This window comes from Danio rerio, chromosome 15, assembly GCF_052040795.2.
Source record: "Danio rerio strain M-AB ecotype USA chromosome 15, GRCz13ab, whole genome shotgun sequence".
Lineage (NCBI taxonomy): Eukaryota > Metazoa > Chordata > Actinopteri > Cypriniformes > Danionidae > Danio > Danio rerio.
In genome coordinates this window covers 5,863,141-5,875,155 of record NC_141035.1, presented here as the reverse complement: position 1 = coordinate 5,875,155, position 12,015 = coordinate 5,863,141, and the positions used below count along the sequence as shown (strand labels likewise).

Sequence of the window (12,015 nt, the reverse complement as noted above, 5' to 3'; positions counted from 1 at the left end):
TCCTTGATTCTGCTGCTGTTTCTTCTGTTTTTGCTTCTGATTCTAATGCTGTGTTTTCTTTTCTTGCTTCCGTGCCAGGCATTTCACCTTTTTTGCTGCTTCTGATTCTTCAGCTTTTTTTCTTCTGCTTTCTTTGCTGCTTTTTTCTGCTGCTTCTGCTTTTCGTTCTTTGGCTTTTTTCATCTGCTTCTGCTACGTTTTGTGCTGCTGCTCCAGATTTTTCTCCTTTTGTTTTGCTTTTTCTGTTTTTTCTGCTGTTTCTTTATAAATCAGGGATACAATTTTTCTGCTGCGTCTTTATTAATGAGGAATCGTATAATTAAAAATGTAAATGCTCAATATTTTCTTTATTTATGACTCTGGATGTTTGTGTGGTTTCCTGATTATTCCTTGCAGTTCATCTCTGAAAGTTTCACTGATGGTGGCTCTCATGCTGACTTCACCGCACTGCTGAAGACCTCCTTTACTGAAGGAGCAAATGCTTTTTTACGGACCTCTTTTAAAGAAGCTCTACAGGAAGCTTTGGCCACTCTGACTGTATCCCGGATCCCAGTGGCTGTCAATCAAGTGCTTCTCTACCTCAGAAATTATGTGCTCAACTTCAATATGGTATTTGCTATTTTTATTTAAATTATAGATATTTCTTTTAGCTTTGGGATCTGAAAAGATCTTATGGCAGAAAATCTTCTCGTGAACACATTCAGGTCATTGTAGATAGTCTTGCGGGCGAGTCTAACTCAGAGCTGCGTTTTTCAAAACATTCTGTAGGTCTTTTCATTATGAAGTTGTAACATATCATTAATATGTGTATCCTGACTTTTTCCTAGTTAACTACACCCTCTTTAAGTCATACTTTTGTAAGGTTGGTCTGAACCACTTTTAGCCATACCATATCACTTCTTTTGTACGTCTAAGTCTATGAATATAACAATTGAGGTTGTATATGCACCCTGTGTTTAATTAGGCTAAATTAAAGAGTAGGCCTGCTAATATTAAACTGTATTTAATCTTTATAGAGAAACTTTAAAGTTTAAAAAGAAAAATAGTAGAAGTTTATTTTAAAATGTTGCAACATTTTGTGGATTTTTTTTAGTTGAACAAAAGAAAAATATTAAGAATATAAAGAATGATATGTTTAGAAGGGGAAAGCCCTGCCCATTAGTGACGATCTCTCCCTCATTAGCATAGGACTTAAGTCTTGTTTTTAAATCTGCAACTATGCTGACAAATTGGCATTTGTAGCTCCGCCCTCTTTTGAAAAAGAGCACAATCTTATTTGAATTTAAAGGGACACTCACCAAAATGACACAGTCAGGATCAAAGCCTAAAAGGGGCAGATTCAAACAGTTATAAAATATTATTTTGAGCTGAAACTTCACATACACACTCTAGTGACATCAGAAAGTTATTTTACATCTCGTAAAAAAGGGCATAATAGGTTCCCTTTTACCTTATCTCATTCTCATGAACTCATTCTTATCTTTTCGGATACGTGTCTCATCACACCCCTTGTGGCTAAGACAGTGTGTAAAGTATCAATTTCCATGCATCAAAAAGGTAATTACAAATGTTTGTCATTTTATTTTCCTGCAGCTCCTTAAGGAGACGGCAGCAGAGGTGTTGAGCAGTCTGATGATGGTGCTGAACGCTCTCATCCTCAAGTTATTAAGCTCAGACACACATACGCCAGTTGAATCAGAATCTGCAGGACAACATGACGAGGACGCCCTCTTTCTGGACACAAACCAAGTACCTGCTGAGAATACTGACAAGCAACAGGTAGCTATGCTTTTTAACCCTTTAAAGCAGGGGTCACCAAACTTGTTCCTGGAGGGCCGGTGTACTGCAGATTTTAACTCCAACCCTAATCAAACACACCTGAACAAGCTAATCAAGGTCTTATTAGGTATACTTGAAAGGTCCAGGCAGGTGTGTTGAGGCAAGTTGGAGCTAAACCCTGGAGGGACACCGGCCCTCCAGGACCGAGATTGGTGACCCCTGCCTTAAAGGGTCACGAAACACCAAAACACATTTTTTGAGCTGTTGACAGTTGTATATGTGTCCCGCACTGCTAAAAACACTATTAGTATACTTATATTTCACTAAAAAGTGGAAATTGGTTGTTTTTGCGTTATTTCGAGCAAATTCGTACTTCCGGTTTGAAACAAATTTTTGAAGCTGCATCACGGCCATGAGATCTTAGCGTGTATTCCAGCGTGTAGACTGGACGTCTGTACCAGAGCGTCCCGTATTACGTCTCTGAGTGTGTTGCATTAATTCATGAGTAAGGCTTGGTTCAAACCAATCAGCGCGCTCCATTATGTATGCGCTGCAACTTCATTAATATGCATGCTAGCTTTCTTAAACTGTACGGAAACAGTGTTCAGACGGCAGAGAGACAACACACGTCGTGTTGCCAAAAGTTGTGGGAAAAGAATAAGAATTGTTTGTAGATGCGGGTCGCCAGTGTTGCTTTCATAATATGAAGGTTTTGTTTCATTTTCTCTCTATGAGAGAGCTGCTGGACTCCGTGTACGCGACGCGCGGCAGAAATGAGTTTGTTTGGAACTTGTTTTACTCGAGAGCATTTCTCATCAATGGTGAGATCCGGATTTGCTGCTCGTCTACTTTAAAAAAAGACGCAGCTCCAGTATGTGTTGATTGTTCTGTCTACAAATTCGGTAAGTGTGTGCAATCAGCGCCCTTTCTTTGTTCGTTCAGATGGCAAAGTTATAGTTGGTATGGTCAGCAGTACTCTTTCAGTGTTTAAAGACAGACCTTAGTCAAAATTATTTAAGTTACTTAGTTTACAGTACGTTAATATCACTACAATATTGAAAGATCCGCTGTAAATGCTGCTCTCTGAGTGTAAACACGTGAACACTGTAAGCAAACTATTGCCGACCGTCATGTTGAATTTTCGCTGCATTTTGTGACAGAATGGTCCACACACACACGGCTTTCTGACCTACTGAGTGCATCTGAGATACAGAGAAATGCAGAGGCTTTTTTCTCTTATACGACGTGCAGTAACAAACATTTCACCGTCATTAAACACACTGTCTCTCTCCCCTGGGTGTGTGTTTGTTTTTCCTCGGTTAACAGCGCATGCACAATTGACAACTCCCATTTTTATTCAGACCCTGCCCATTTTCCCTCCCCTGACACTCCCACCCAAACAAAGCTAGACACACCCACTTTCCTGACTTTTTCCAAACCAGAGGTGTGAAAACATCCTGCTGAAACGGAGGGTTTCATGGCCCTTTAAAGGGTCACAAAACACCAAAACACATTTTGACAGTCGTATATGTGTCCCACACTGCTAAAAACACTATTAGGACACCTATATTTCACTAAAAAGTGTAAACTGGTTGTTTTTGCGTTATTTCAAGCAAATTCGTACTTCCGGTTTGAAACAAATTTTTGAAGCTGCGTCACGGTCATGACATAATAGCGTGTATTCCAGCGTGCAGACTGGACGCCTGTGCCAGAGTGAGTCTTATTACGTCTTACAGTGTGATGCATTAATGCATGAGTAAGGCTTGGTTCAAACCAATCAGCGCGCTCTATTGTGCAACTTCATTAATATTCATTAGTCACAGTGTTTAGACGACAGAGACGCCACGTTGTATTGGGAAAACAAGCGTGAAGTGTTGCTTTTATAGTTTGCTGCAGTTAAGTTTCGTTTTCATTTTCTCTCTGCGAGAGCGCAGACTCACGTGTGGATTAACAGTGTACGCGACGCTCGACAACTTACGTGTCTAAGGAGGAACATTGTTTACCTGAGAGCTGTTCTCATCTGCAAACGCTGAGATCCGGATTCGCTTGTAGTCTCCTCTAAATAAAGACGCGGCTCTAGTTGCTGGTGATTGTTCTGTCTCTACAGATTTGGTAAGTGAGCGACCAGTGCTCTTTGTTTATTCAGTTTGTTCGTATTGAACTAAGTTAACCATTGCACCGAGTGTAAACATGTTAGCACTACAACCAAACTTTTACCTCGTGTAGGATTTTCGTCGCATTTAGTGACCGGAATAACACACGCGACTTTCTGACACTACCTGCCATGTGCATCTAAGTTTCCGGGAAATGCAGAGGGTTTTTTTTTCTCATTCGCTGTGCGGTATCAAACATTGCATGAAAAATACACACTTACAGCAGTTCCTCGAATCAAATATCTCGTTTGTCGCGAGGGACATGAATGAATTCCCTGAATGAAAGAGCCAAACTGCAGTTAAAGTCCACCATTTAATAATTTGGCAAATAATTCGACTACAGATGTCCATGTAGGTTAAACACCATCACTTTCTACTGTGTGTGTGAATTTTGACTCTGAAACTCGCGCGTGCCCAAATAGACACTCCCACACCATCCCACTTTTCTTCCTCCGACACTCCCCCATAAACAGAGCTGGACACGCCCACTTTTCTGACTTTTTCCAAAGTAGAGGTGTGAAAACACCCTGCTGAAACGAGGGGGTTTCATGGCCCTTTAAAGCAGCTTTGAGCACTGTACTAGAGAATGCATTTCAGAAATCTGCTCACCATATCATTCTTTGTTAATTCCTCTCTTTCAGATTGTACTGGCTGTCCTCAAGTCAGTGTTTAAGCACCCAGCAGTGGAACAGTGGTTTCTGGCTCTGGAGTTGAGCTCTTTTCCTCCACACAGCCTGAACCCGGTGAGGTTAAAGCAGCTGTGTGTGTGTCTGACTGAGATGACGCTTCTTCTGCTGGAGTCCAGCGCCGACACACTCAGAGATCTGGATGCTTTAGAGCTCATCAGCACGTACCTGACGTCCGCGCAGAGAGCCGTGCTCCGAGAACTACAGGAAATGAAAAGCAAGTATGTGTCATGCCGGTCACAACATGCTAATATGTATTTGAGGAAAGTCAAATACAAATTAAATACAGAATAAAAGAGAATATTAATATGTTAATATTAATATTACTAATATTTCACTACAATATTACTGCACTCAAATATGTATTTACCCCTAATTCACATTGTCAGTGCAGACTTAAATCCTACCGTTCTGAAAGTGATTAGTGTAGCCTACATAAACTACAACAACAGGACCAAATCTTGGATCAGCTGAGAGTGTGTAATTTAGCAGGTTCTTTTAATTTTTTATGTGAACCATTCCTTTAGGTTGAATTAAAGAGCCCCTATTATGGGTTTTTGACAATGACCTTCCATGCAGTGTGTAACACAGCTCTAAGTGAATGAAAACATCCAGCTTAGGTTTAAATCTGAAAGTGCACCGTGTTTAAAATTGATTCTTTAATCAGTTCAACTCTGCGGATCCGTGACGTCATCAACTTTCGCTTTAAGATTTACAGGGCTAGCATTGCACAAGACCCCCGTAATAGGCTTCGTTTGAAAGTGTAGAATCTATATTTTATGCAAATATGCATTTGGTTTTTATTCTACTGTACAAAACTTATTCACACTTAAACAGTATTTTGGATACCCGAGCTGGGTATTGAACATTGGTTGGTTTTCATATTTTTCATATGGTTCATGTATGACACATAAAAGGCTCAAATGAAAGCTCTTGCCGGTGCTCATACGGTTCTAGCATTCTTTTTACTAAATTATATTCACATATCAAACAGTTGCCGAATGAATCGCGGTGTTTCCATGGCACAGAAGTGAAAACAATACATTTATGATCACTAAGCAGCCCCAGATAGCACAGACAGCTGTCATCTCTTACCTTATACTGTGCGCTTCAGGGCCATTCTCCTCTGTTTTTGAGGTGATGTGCTTAAGTAATCCTTTTATGTGTCTGACATGGTTCAAACACAGAGAATTATGTTTGATCAAACAAAAGAATAATGAAATATGAAAACATTGATCGGTCTCTGTGGCTTGTACAGCACCTCTCATCAGAAATAAAATAACTTTTGCATAGATTATGGTGGAGACAGACATTTTTCTTTTTTCCTATGATTACAGACATGTGCAGGAACCACCAAAATTAATTACAGCGCGCTAGACCACACAGAACCTAAAAGGTACACTTTCAAATTTGAGTTTATAAAAAATATATATATTCAAAAAGCGCCTCTTTTTAAGGTGTTTATTAAACACAGACAACATATACAGTTATTTTAAACACTTTCAATAGTGTTTTATGAAAATTCAAAGGTTTTTTTTGAATGATACCAAATTTTTGCATTTACACCTCTGCATGTGGATTTGGGAATCTATTAAATTTAGGTAGGCAAAATCCAGGCGGAAATCCCAAACTAGTTTAACTGGTTAATGAAATAGTCGACTCAGAGTTGAATAAATGAATCATGTTTGGTTTGGATCTTTTCCTTGAACGCGTCGACGTCGATACGGTACATCACCAAATATGTACTTCCAGATCCAATAAAATGTAAACACACTTTCCCTTCAGACACTAGCAGAGCGTGGGGGATCACGGGACTGATCATGACGCGAAGATGACGATCAGAAGATGACAGACGGACATTCAGCTGCAGGGAATAAATGATTAAAGATCATTTTTACAACAATGCCACAGTATAGCCAACCTAGTGCTGTGTTCGTACCGTCATTTTTCAGATTTTTGATACAATAACCTACACTGCAGCGTGGGATTCGTCGCAGTTTGCTATTAAAGGAAGGAGCAGCAGAGACTATTATGTATGGGACTTTGTCAGACTTTGACAGGGACTTTGTCAGTAACTAATGCAGTTCAATTGGACCAGTTTCCTTTTCCTCTATATTTTAACATGTGTCATTAAAACTGTTGCCTCGTTTTGTGTAGTTTGCAAAATATGTGTTTAATTGTGTGTTATAATTTGTTATCGCCCTGCGTGTTTTGTAATCATGTATGTATTATAGATCAGTGCTTGTATTGTATATCTCTGGTTAAATCTTTTCACGTATTGTGTCCAAAACCATGTTGAAAATGCAACGTGTGCTTTTTCCTTTACTGATTTAAATGCGTTTATGAACAAGTGATCCTCTGCGGTGCGGTCAATTTTCAACATAGTTCAACTTTTGCCTCAGTGTGGACTAATACAGAATGTGTGTCATTGTTATTACTTAGTGTTAGGGTTAAGAGTGTAGTATGTGCTGGTGTTTAACTGCGTTGCTTATTGCATTCCTGCATTGGGCTCTTACACACTCTCTGGCTGCTACTTCATAGCCGTGGTGGACATTTCTCTGTCTCGCACTGAACGCAGCCAACCAATCACAACAGACTGGGTCATCGGTCAAATCAGCGCAGATTAGCTTCGCGCTAAGGAGGGGTTTAAGAACAAATGAATCGCTAAACGAATCAAATGGGAGTCGTTAGGATAATAAGATTTAAAAAATGCAGATTATAAAACAATGAAAATGTTTTTTGACCTTGCCTGCATATCAGTCTGTTGTTGGAGACCCCCAAAACTAAATTATGACCTTTTTTAATGCAAAAAAGGGGCTCTTTAAGTTGAGTCAGTGTGCTCATTTTGGCAGTTGTAGTAGCTCTTCTGGGTGTTATTTACTATTAGTAGTTTTTGTTTGGTGCATCACTTAAAAGTCATTTTTGCTCTTCCCAAGTTGTCCCAAAAAGGAATCCCTGTCTGTCCGAGCGCTCCTGGCTCTACAAGAATACATTGAGCCATCCAGCTTTAAGGAAGTAGTGTCGACCCTGCTGTTGCTTCCTCAGAAGCACCTTTTGGCCCCGGAGAACCAACTGAGCGTGTATGGCCGTACAGTGCAGAAATTGCTGTCAGACAGCCTGAAGCGCTCCTCTGCAGTCAGCAGCAGCTGCGTTACTCTGTCTCCAGCACACCTGCAAGGACTGGCTGCTCTCTTCACATCCTGCCAATGTGTGCAGCTCGAGGACTTCCTGCTACAGGTACCAATAGCAGGGCACAATATCACGCACATACAGTTGAATTCAAAATTATTCACTCTCCAGTGAAATTTATTTATTTATTTTTTTCAAATATTTCCCAAATGATGTTTAACCGAGCAAGGAGTTTTTCTTCTGGAGAAAGTCTTATTTGTTTTATTTTGGCAAAAATAAAAGTAGTTTTTAATTGTTTTAAACCAATTTTAAGGTCAATACTATTAGCCCCCATAGGCACTTTTCTTTTCGCTTGTCTACAAACAACTGTTATACTATGATTTGCCTAATTAACCTACCCCATTACTATGATTTCTAAACAATCTGTTCCAGCACCGCTTTGCATTGGCTGTCTCCTGCTCCAAATTAAAATTTTTAAACATTGAAGATAGTGTTCATAACTTTTTCCTCTAATAATCTCTAATAATATTGTATATAGGACTTGTGTAGTAAATTTCAGAAGTGTTTTGTTTTCCAGAAAGTTTACTTGGGCAATGGGAAATAAAGCACTCAGTCAGGTTTACATTATTTTGTACATTGGATTCCACTTTAATGAAAACATATTAAACAAACTCAATTAATGTAACCATTTAGAAGAAAACGTCCTGTTTTACTATAGCTGTTAGACCTTCATCTTGGAATATTGCTGTGTCTGACGTCACCGGGTTGGTTCCGTTCCCTCGACTGAACAGATACAGTGGAAGTACAGGACTGAACATGGAGACTGCAAAGCCTAATTTAACCCAATGCGTGAAGTTGTGGACATGGAGCTGCTCCAAATACATTTAAATTGTTTCTATTTAAATTACCAATGTTTTACGATGTATTTTGCTGCCTGACTGCCTGTATGGGTTTCAGCAAGGTCCAGTACTGAAGTAATGGAGGCAAGTACTTTCACTTTTCACTACTACAGCTGCTTACCTCTGTTTGTGTTTAAACCAAACTCAGATTGGTGCAGTATTTCACTCGGCAGGTTTTTACCCTTTATACACATTGAGAGATCAAATTGATGAACTTGAAAAGGGAATTTGTCTTAATATAATCCACACAGACATAACTTAGTAAAGCGTGAAGTCATGTATCATTTTAATCGTTGCGTTAGTCTGAATGTAAATTCCCTCAACAGGCAGCGCTGGAGCAGCATGAAAGAGTGGACCTTAGACACTGTTTGTGTTTGTTGTATTTGCACCAGCTGTGCGATGTGCGCACATATCTTCATGCATTGCGTTAAATTGGGTTGTCCGGTCTCTGTGTTCAGTTCGTTACTACAGTGGTTGAAACCCATACAGGCAATCAGGAAGCGTAATACAGAGTGAATCAAACCGTATCAAATAATCGGTAATTAAAAGGGAAAAAAGAAATATAGAATGAATATATATTTTTATATTGTACACACATTTGATGCTTGTATTTGCAGCAGCTCCACGTCCACAACTACATGCATTGGCTTAAACTAGGCTTTACAGTCTTTGTGTTCAGTCCTTTACTTCCACTGTATCTGTTCAGCTGAGGAAACGGAACCAACCCCGTAACGTCAGACACAGCGAAATTCCAAGGTGGTGGCGCCCTAGGTCTAAAAGCTATAGTGAAACGTGTTATTTTCTTTTAAGTGGTTACATTAATCAAGTTTGTAATATATTTTATTAAAGTGTAATCCAATGTACAAAATAATGTAAACTTGACTAAGTGCTTCATTGCTCCTTTAAAGTCCTGAATCTAACTTTCCTTTTTGACCTTATTTTGCTTGAAATTGTCTGATTGGTCTTTTCTTCAAGAGCAATAAATCACCCAGTGGCATCAATGTTTGTTCTGATGACTTTAGTAAACCTATTTCACTGTAGGTGCTGTCCCGTGAGCCAGGCACCGCTAAACTCATTCAGACAGACATTCTCCTGCACTGCATCCAGAGAGAAAGCCCTTCAGCGCAGGACATAGGAGTTGTTCTTCTGGAAAACTGCTCCACGCATGTCCTTAGTTTTGAGCTTTGGTGCCTGGATCCATCCAACCAAAAACAGATCAGCGTCCAAAACGGCAGCTTTCTGTTTTTACTCAACAGCTATTTGAAGAGAGCCACCGCTGATGATCCCACTCGTCCTAAAGACGGTCCGTAGTGCTGCTTTTCTTAGTAATCACTTAAATAAGGAAGTTTAAGTTGAGTTGTCATGTTCACATTGTGGCTTCTTGGGTTTTATTTTTGTCTTTGTCGTCGATAGTTCAAAAATCTGTCCTGAAGGTCCTGAAGAACGCTTTAATGGCTGAGCTGTGGCACACGGTACAGCAAGGAGAAGCTGGTGTTAGGACTGCTCTGCATGTGGAGGTTCTGTCCAGCCTCATCCGATTGGCTGCTGTAAACTCTGACCTAATCCAGCTTATAAAGGATCTGCCTGCCATCCTGCATAAACCAGACATTTATGAAAGGTAAACTTGGGCTACTTTTACAAGACAAACATGCAGCTAAAAAGAAACGCTTTTTCCTTGGATTTTAAAAACATTTTCAAAACAATCTGTATTTACACATATGAAAAAATGCCTAAAACAGTGTTTCTCAACCATGTTTCTGGAGGACCACCAGCTCTGCACATTTTCAATGTCTCCTTAAACAAACCTGATTCAGATCATCAGCTCATTAGCAGAGACTGAAAGACCTGTAATGGGTGTAACAGCCAAAGGAGACATCCAAAACATGCAGTGTTGGTGGTCCTCCAGGAACATGGTTGAGAAACACTGGCCTAAAAGACCAGTATTTGTAAATGGTACTAGTAATTACATTTTTTTGGGGGTGAACTATCTCTTTAAAAACATTCTGAGGTCGAAATATTTGACATATTTTGACATTACTGTAGTTTTTGAATGCTATCCTAATCCAAAAGATGCTGGTTCATGTTTTTTAGATGGAAGCTGGCTGACTCTATCAGTGAAAAGCTGTGTGATGATTCAGAGGAACTGCATCAGTGGAGGAAATCTCTTCTGTCGGCTGCTCTCGTCTGGCTCACTGCTGTTTATAAAAAACAAAAAGAGCCACAATCTAATCATGAAGAGTCCATGCTGACTAGACTCCGCTCACTCCTGCTGGGTCAGGTATTGTCATAGTTGTTTTACACCAGGGGTGTTCAATCTCAGTCCTGGAGGGCCGGTGTCCTGCTGAGTTTAGCTGCAACTTGCTTCAACACACCTGTCAGGAAGTTTCTAGTTTATCTAGTAAGAGCTTGATTTAGATGGTTTAGGTTTGTCTGATTAGTGTTGGAACTAATATCTTCAGGACACCGGCCCTTGTGCGGGCAAAATGAAGAGGGGGGGTGGGGAAGTGGGTGGGGGTCTTGGGCGTGCACTGAAGAGCAGAGAGCAGGTGTGGAGATGGGGAGCTGGGGAGGTGGAATTCCGGGAGTTTTTCGGGAGACAGAACAGTACGGGAGATGGGTCTGAAATACGGGAGACTCCCGGGAAAAACAGGAGTGTTGGCAGGTATGAATATAGTTTGTGTGGGTCCTAATGCAACCATTACTGCATCCAAATTGGTGAAAAGCCTTGGAGTAACGATTAATGACCAACTAAACTTCTCTGACCACATTTCTAGAACTGCTTGATCGTGCAGATTCACACTCTTTAACATCAGAAAGATCCGACCCTTCCTATCTGAACATGCAGCTCAACTCCTTGTTCAAGCTCTTGTTCTCTCCAAACTGGATTACTGCAACTCTCTACTAGCTGGGCTTCCAGCTAACTCTATCAAGCCTCTTCAGCTGCTCCAGAATGCAGCAGCACGAGTGGTCTTTAATGAACCTAAAAGAGCACATGTCACTCTGCTGCTCATCCGTTTGCACAGGCTGCCAGTTGCTGCTCGCATCAAATTCAAAGCTCTGATGTTTGCCTACAAATCGACTTCTGGCTTTGCTCCTTATCTGCTCTCACTTCTGCAGATCTATGTGCCCTCCAGAAACTTGCGTTCTGTGACTGAACGTCGCCTCGTGGTTTCATCCCAAAGAGGGAAGAAATCACTTTCCCGAACGCTCGCGTTTAATCTGCCCAGTTGGTGGAATGAACTCCCTAACTGCATCAGAACGGCAGAGTCACTCGCTGTCTTCAAGAAACGACTAAAAACTCAACTACTTAGTCTCCAGTTCACTTCCTAATCTGCTATTGCCTCTCTGGATATACCACTAACTGTACTC

At 40.5% G+C, this 12,015-nt stretch overlaps 3 protein-coding genes across 3 annotated transcripts in view; all 3 read left to right on the top strand.

Annotated features, from left to right (window-relative positions):
* brwd1 (bromodomain and WD repeat domain containing 1) overlaps window positions 1–12,015 on the top strand; it is a 1,114,631-nt gene that overhangs the window by 204,515 nt on the left and 898,101 nt on the right. The window lies entirely within an intron of this gene.
* The window catches only part of phkg1a (phosphorylase kinase, gamma 1a (muscle)), an 831,529-nt gene that overhangs the window by 54,044 nt on the left and 765,470 nt on the right, over window positions 1–12,015 (top strand). The gene's annotated exons all lie outside the window — the stretch shown is intronic.
* urb1 (URB1 ribosome biogenesis homolog) overlaps window positions 1–12,015 on the top strand; it is a 76,118-nt gene that overhangs the window by 32,076 nt on the left and 32,027 nt on the right. Inside the window, exons 20-26 of the mRNA NM_001326445.2 lie at window positions 397–609; window positions 1,594–1,779; window positions 4,574–4,839; window positions 7,555–7,855; window positions 9,688–9,949; window positions 10,060–10,264; window positions 10,738–10,924. Of these exons, the coding sequence (NP_001313374.2) occupies window positions 397–609; window positions 1,594–1,779; window positions 4,574–4,839; window positions 7,555–7,855; window positions 9,688–9,949; window positions 10,060–10,264; window positions 10,738–10,924 (1,620 nt within the window). The remainder of the gene's footprint in view (window positions 1–396; window positions 610–1,593; window positions 1,780–4,573; window positions 4,840–7,554; window positions 7,856–9,687; window positions 9,950–10,059; window positions 10,265–10,737; window positions 10,925–12,015) is intronic.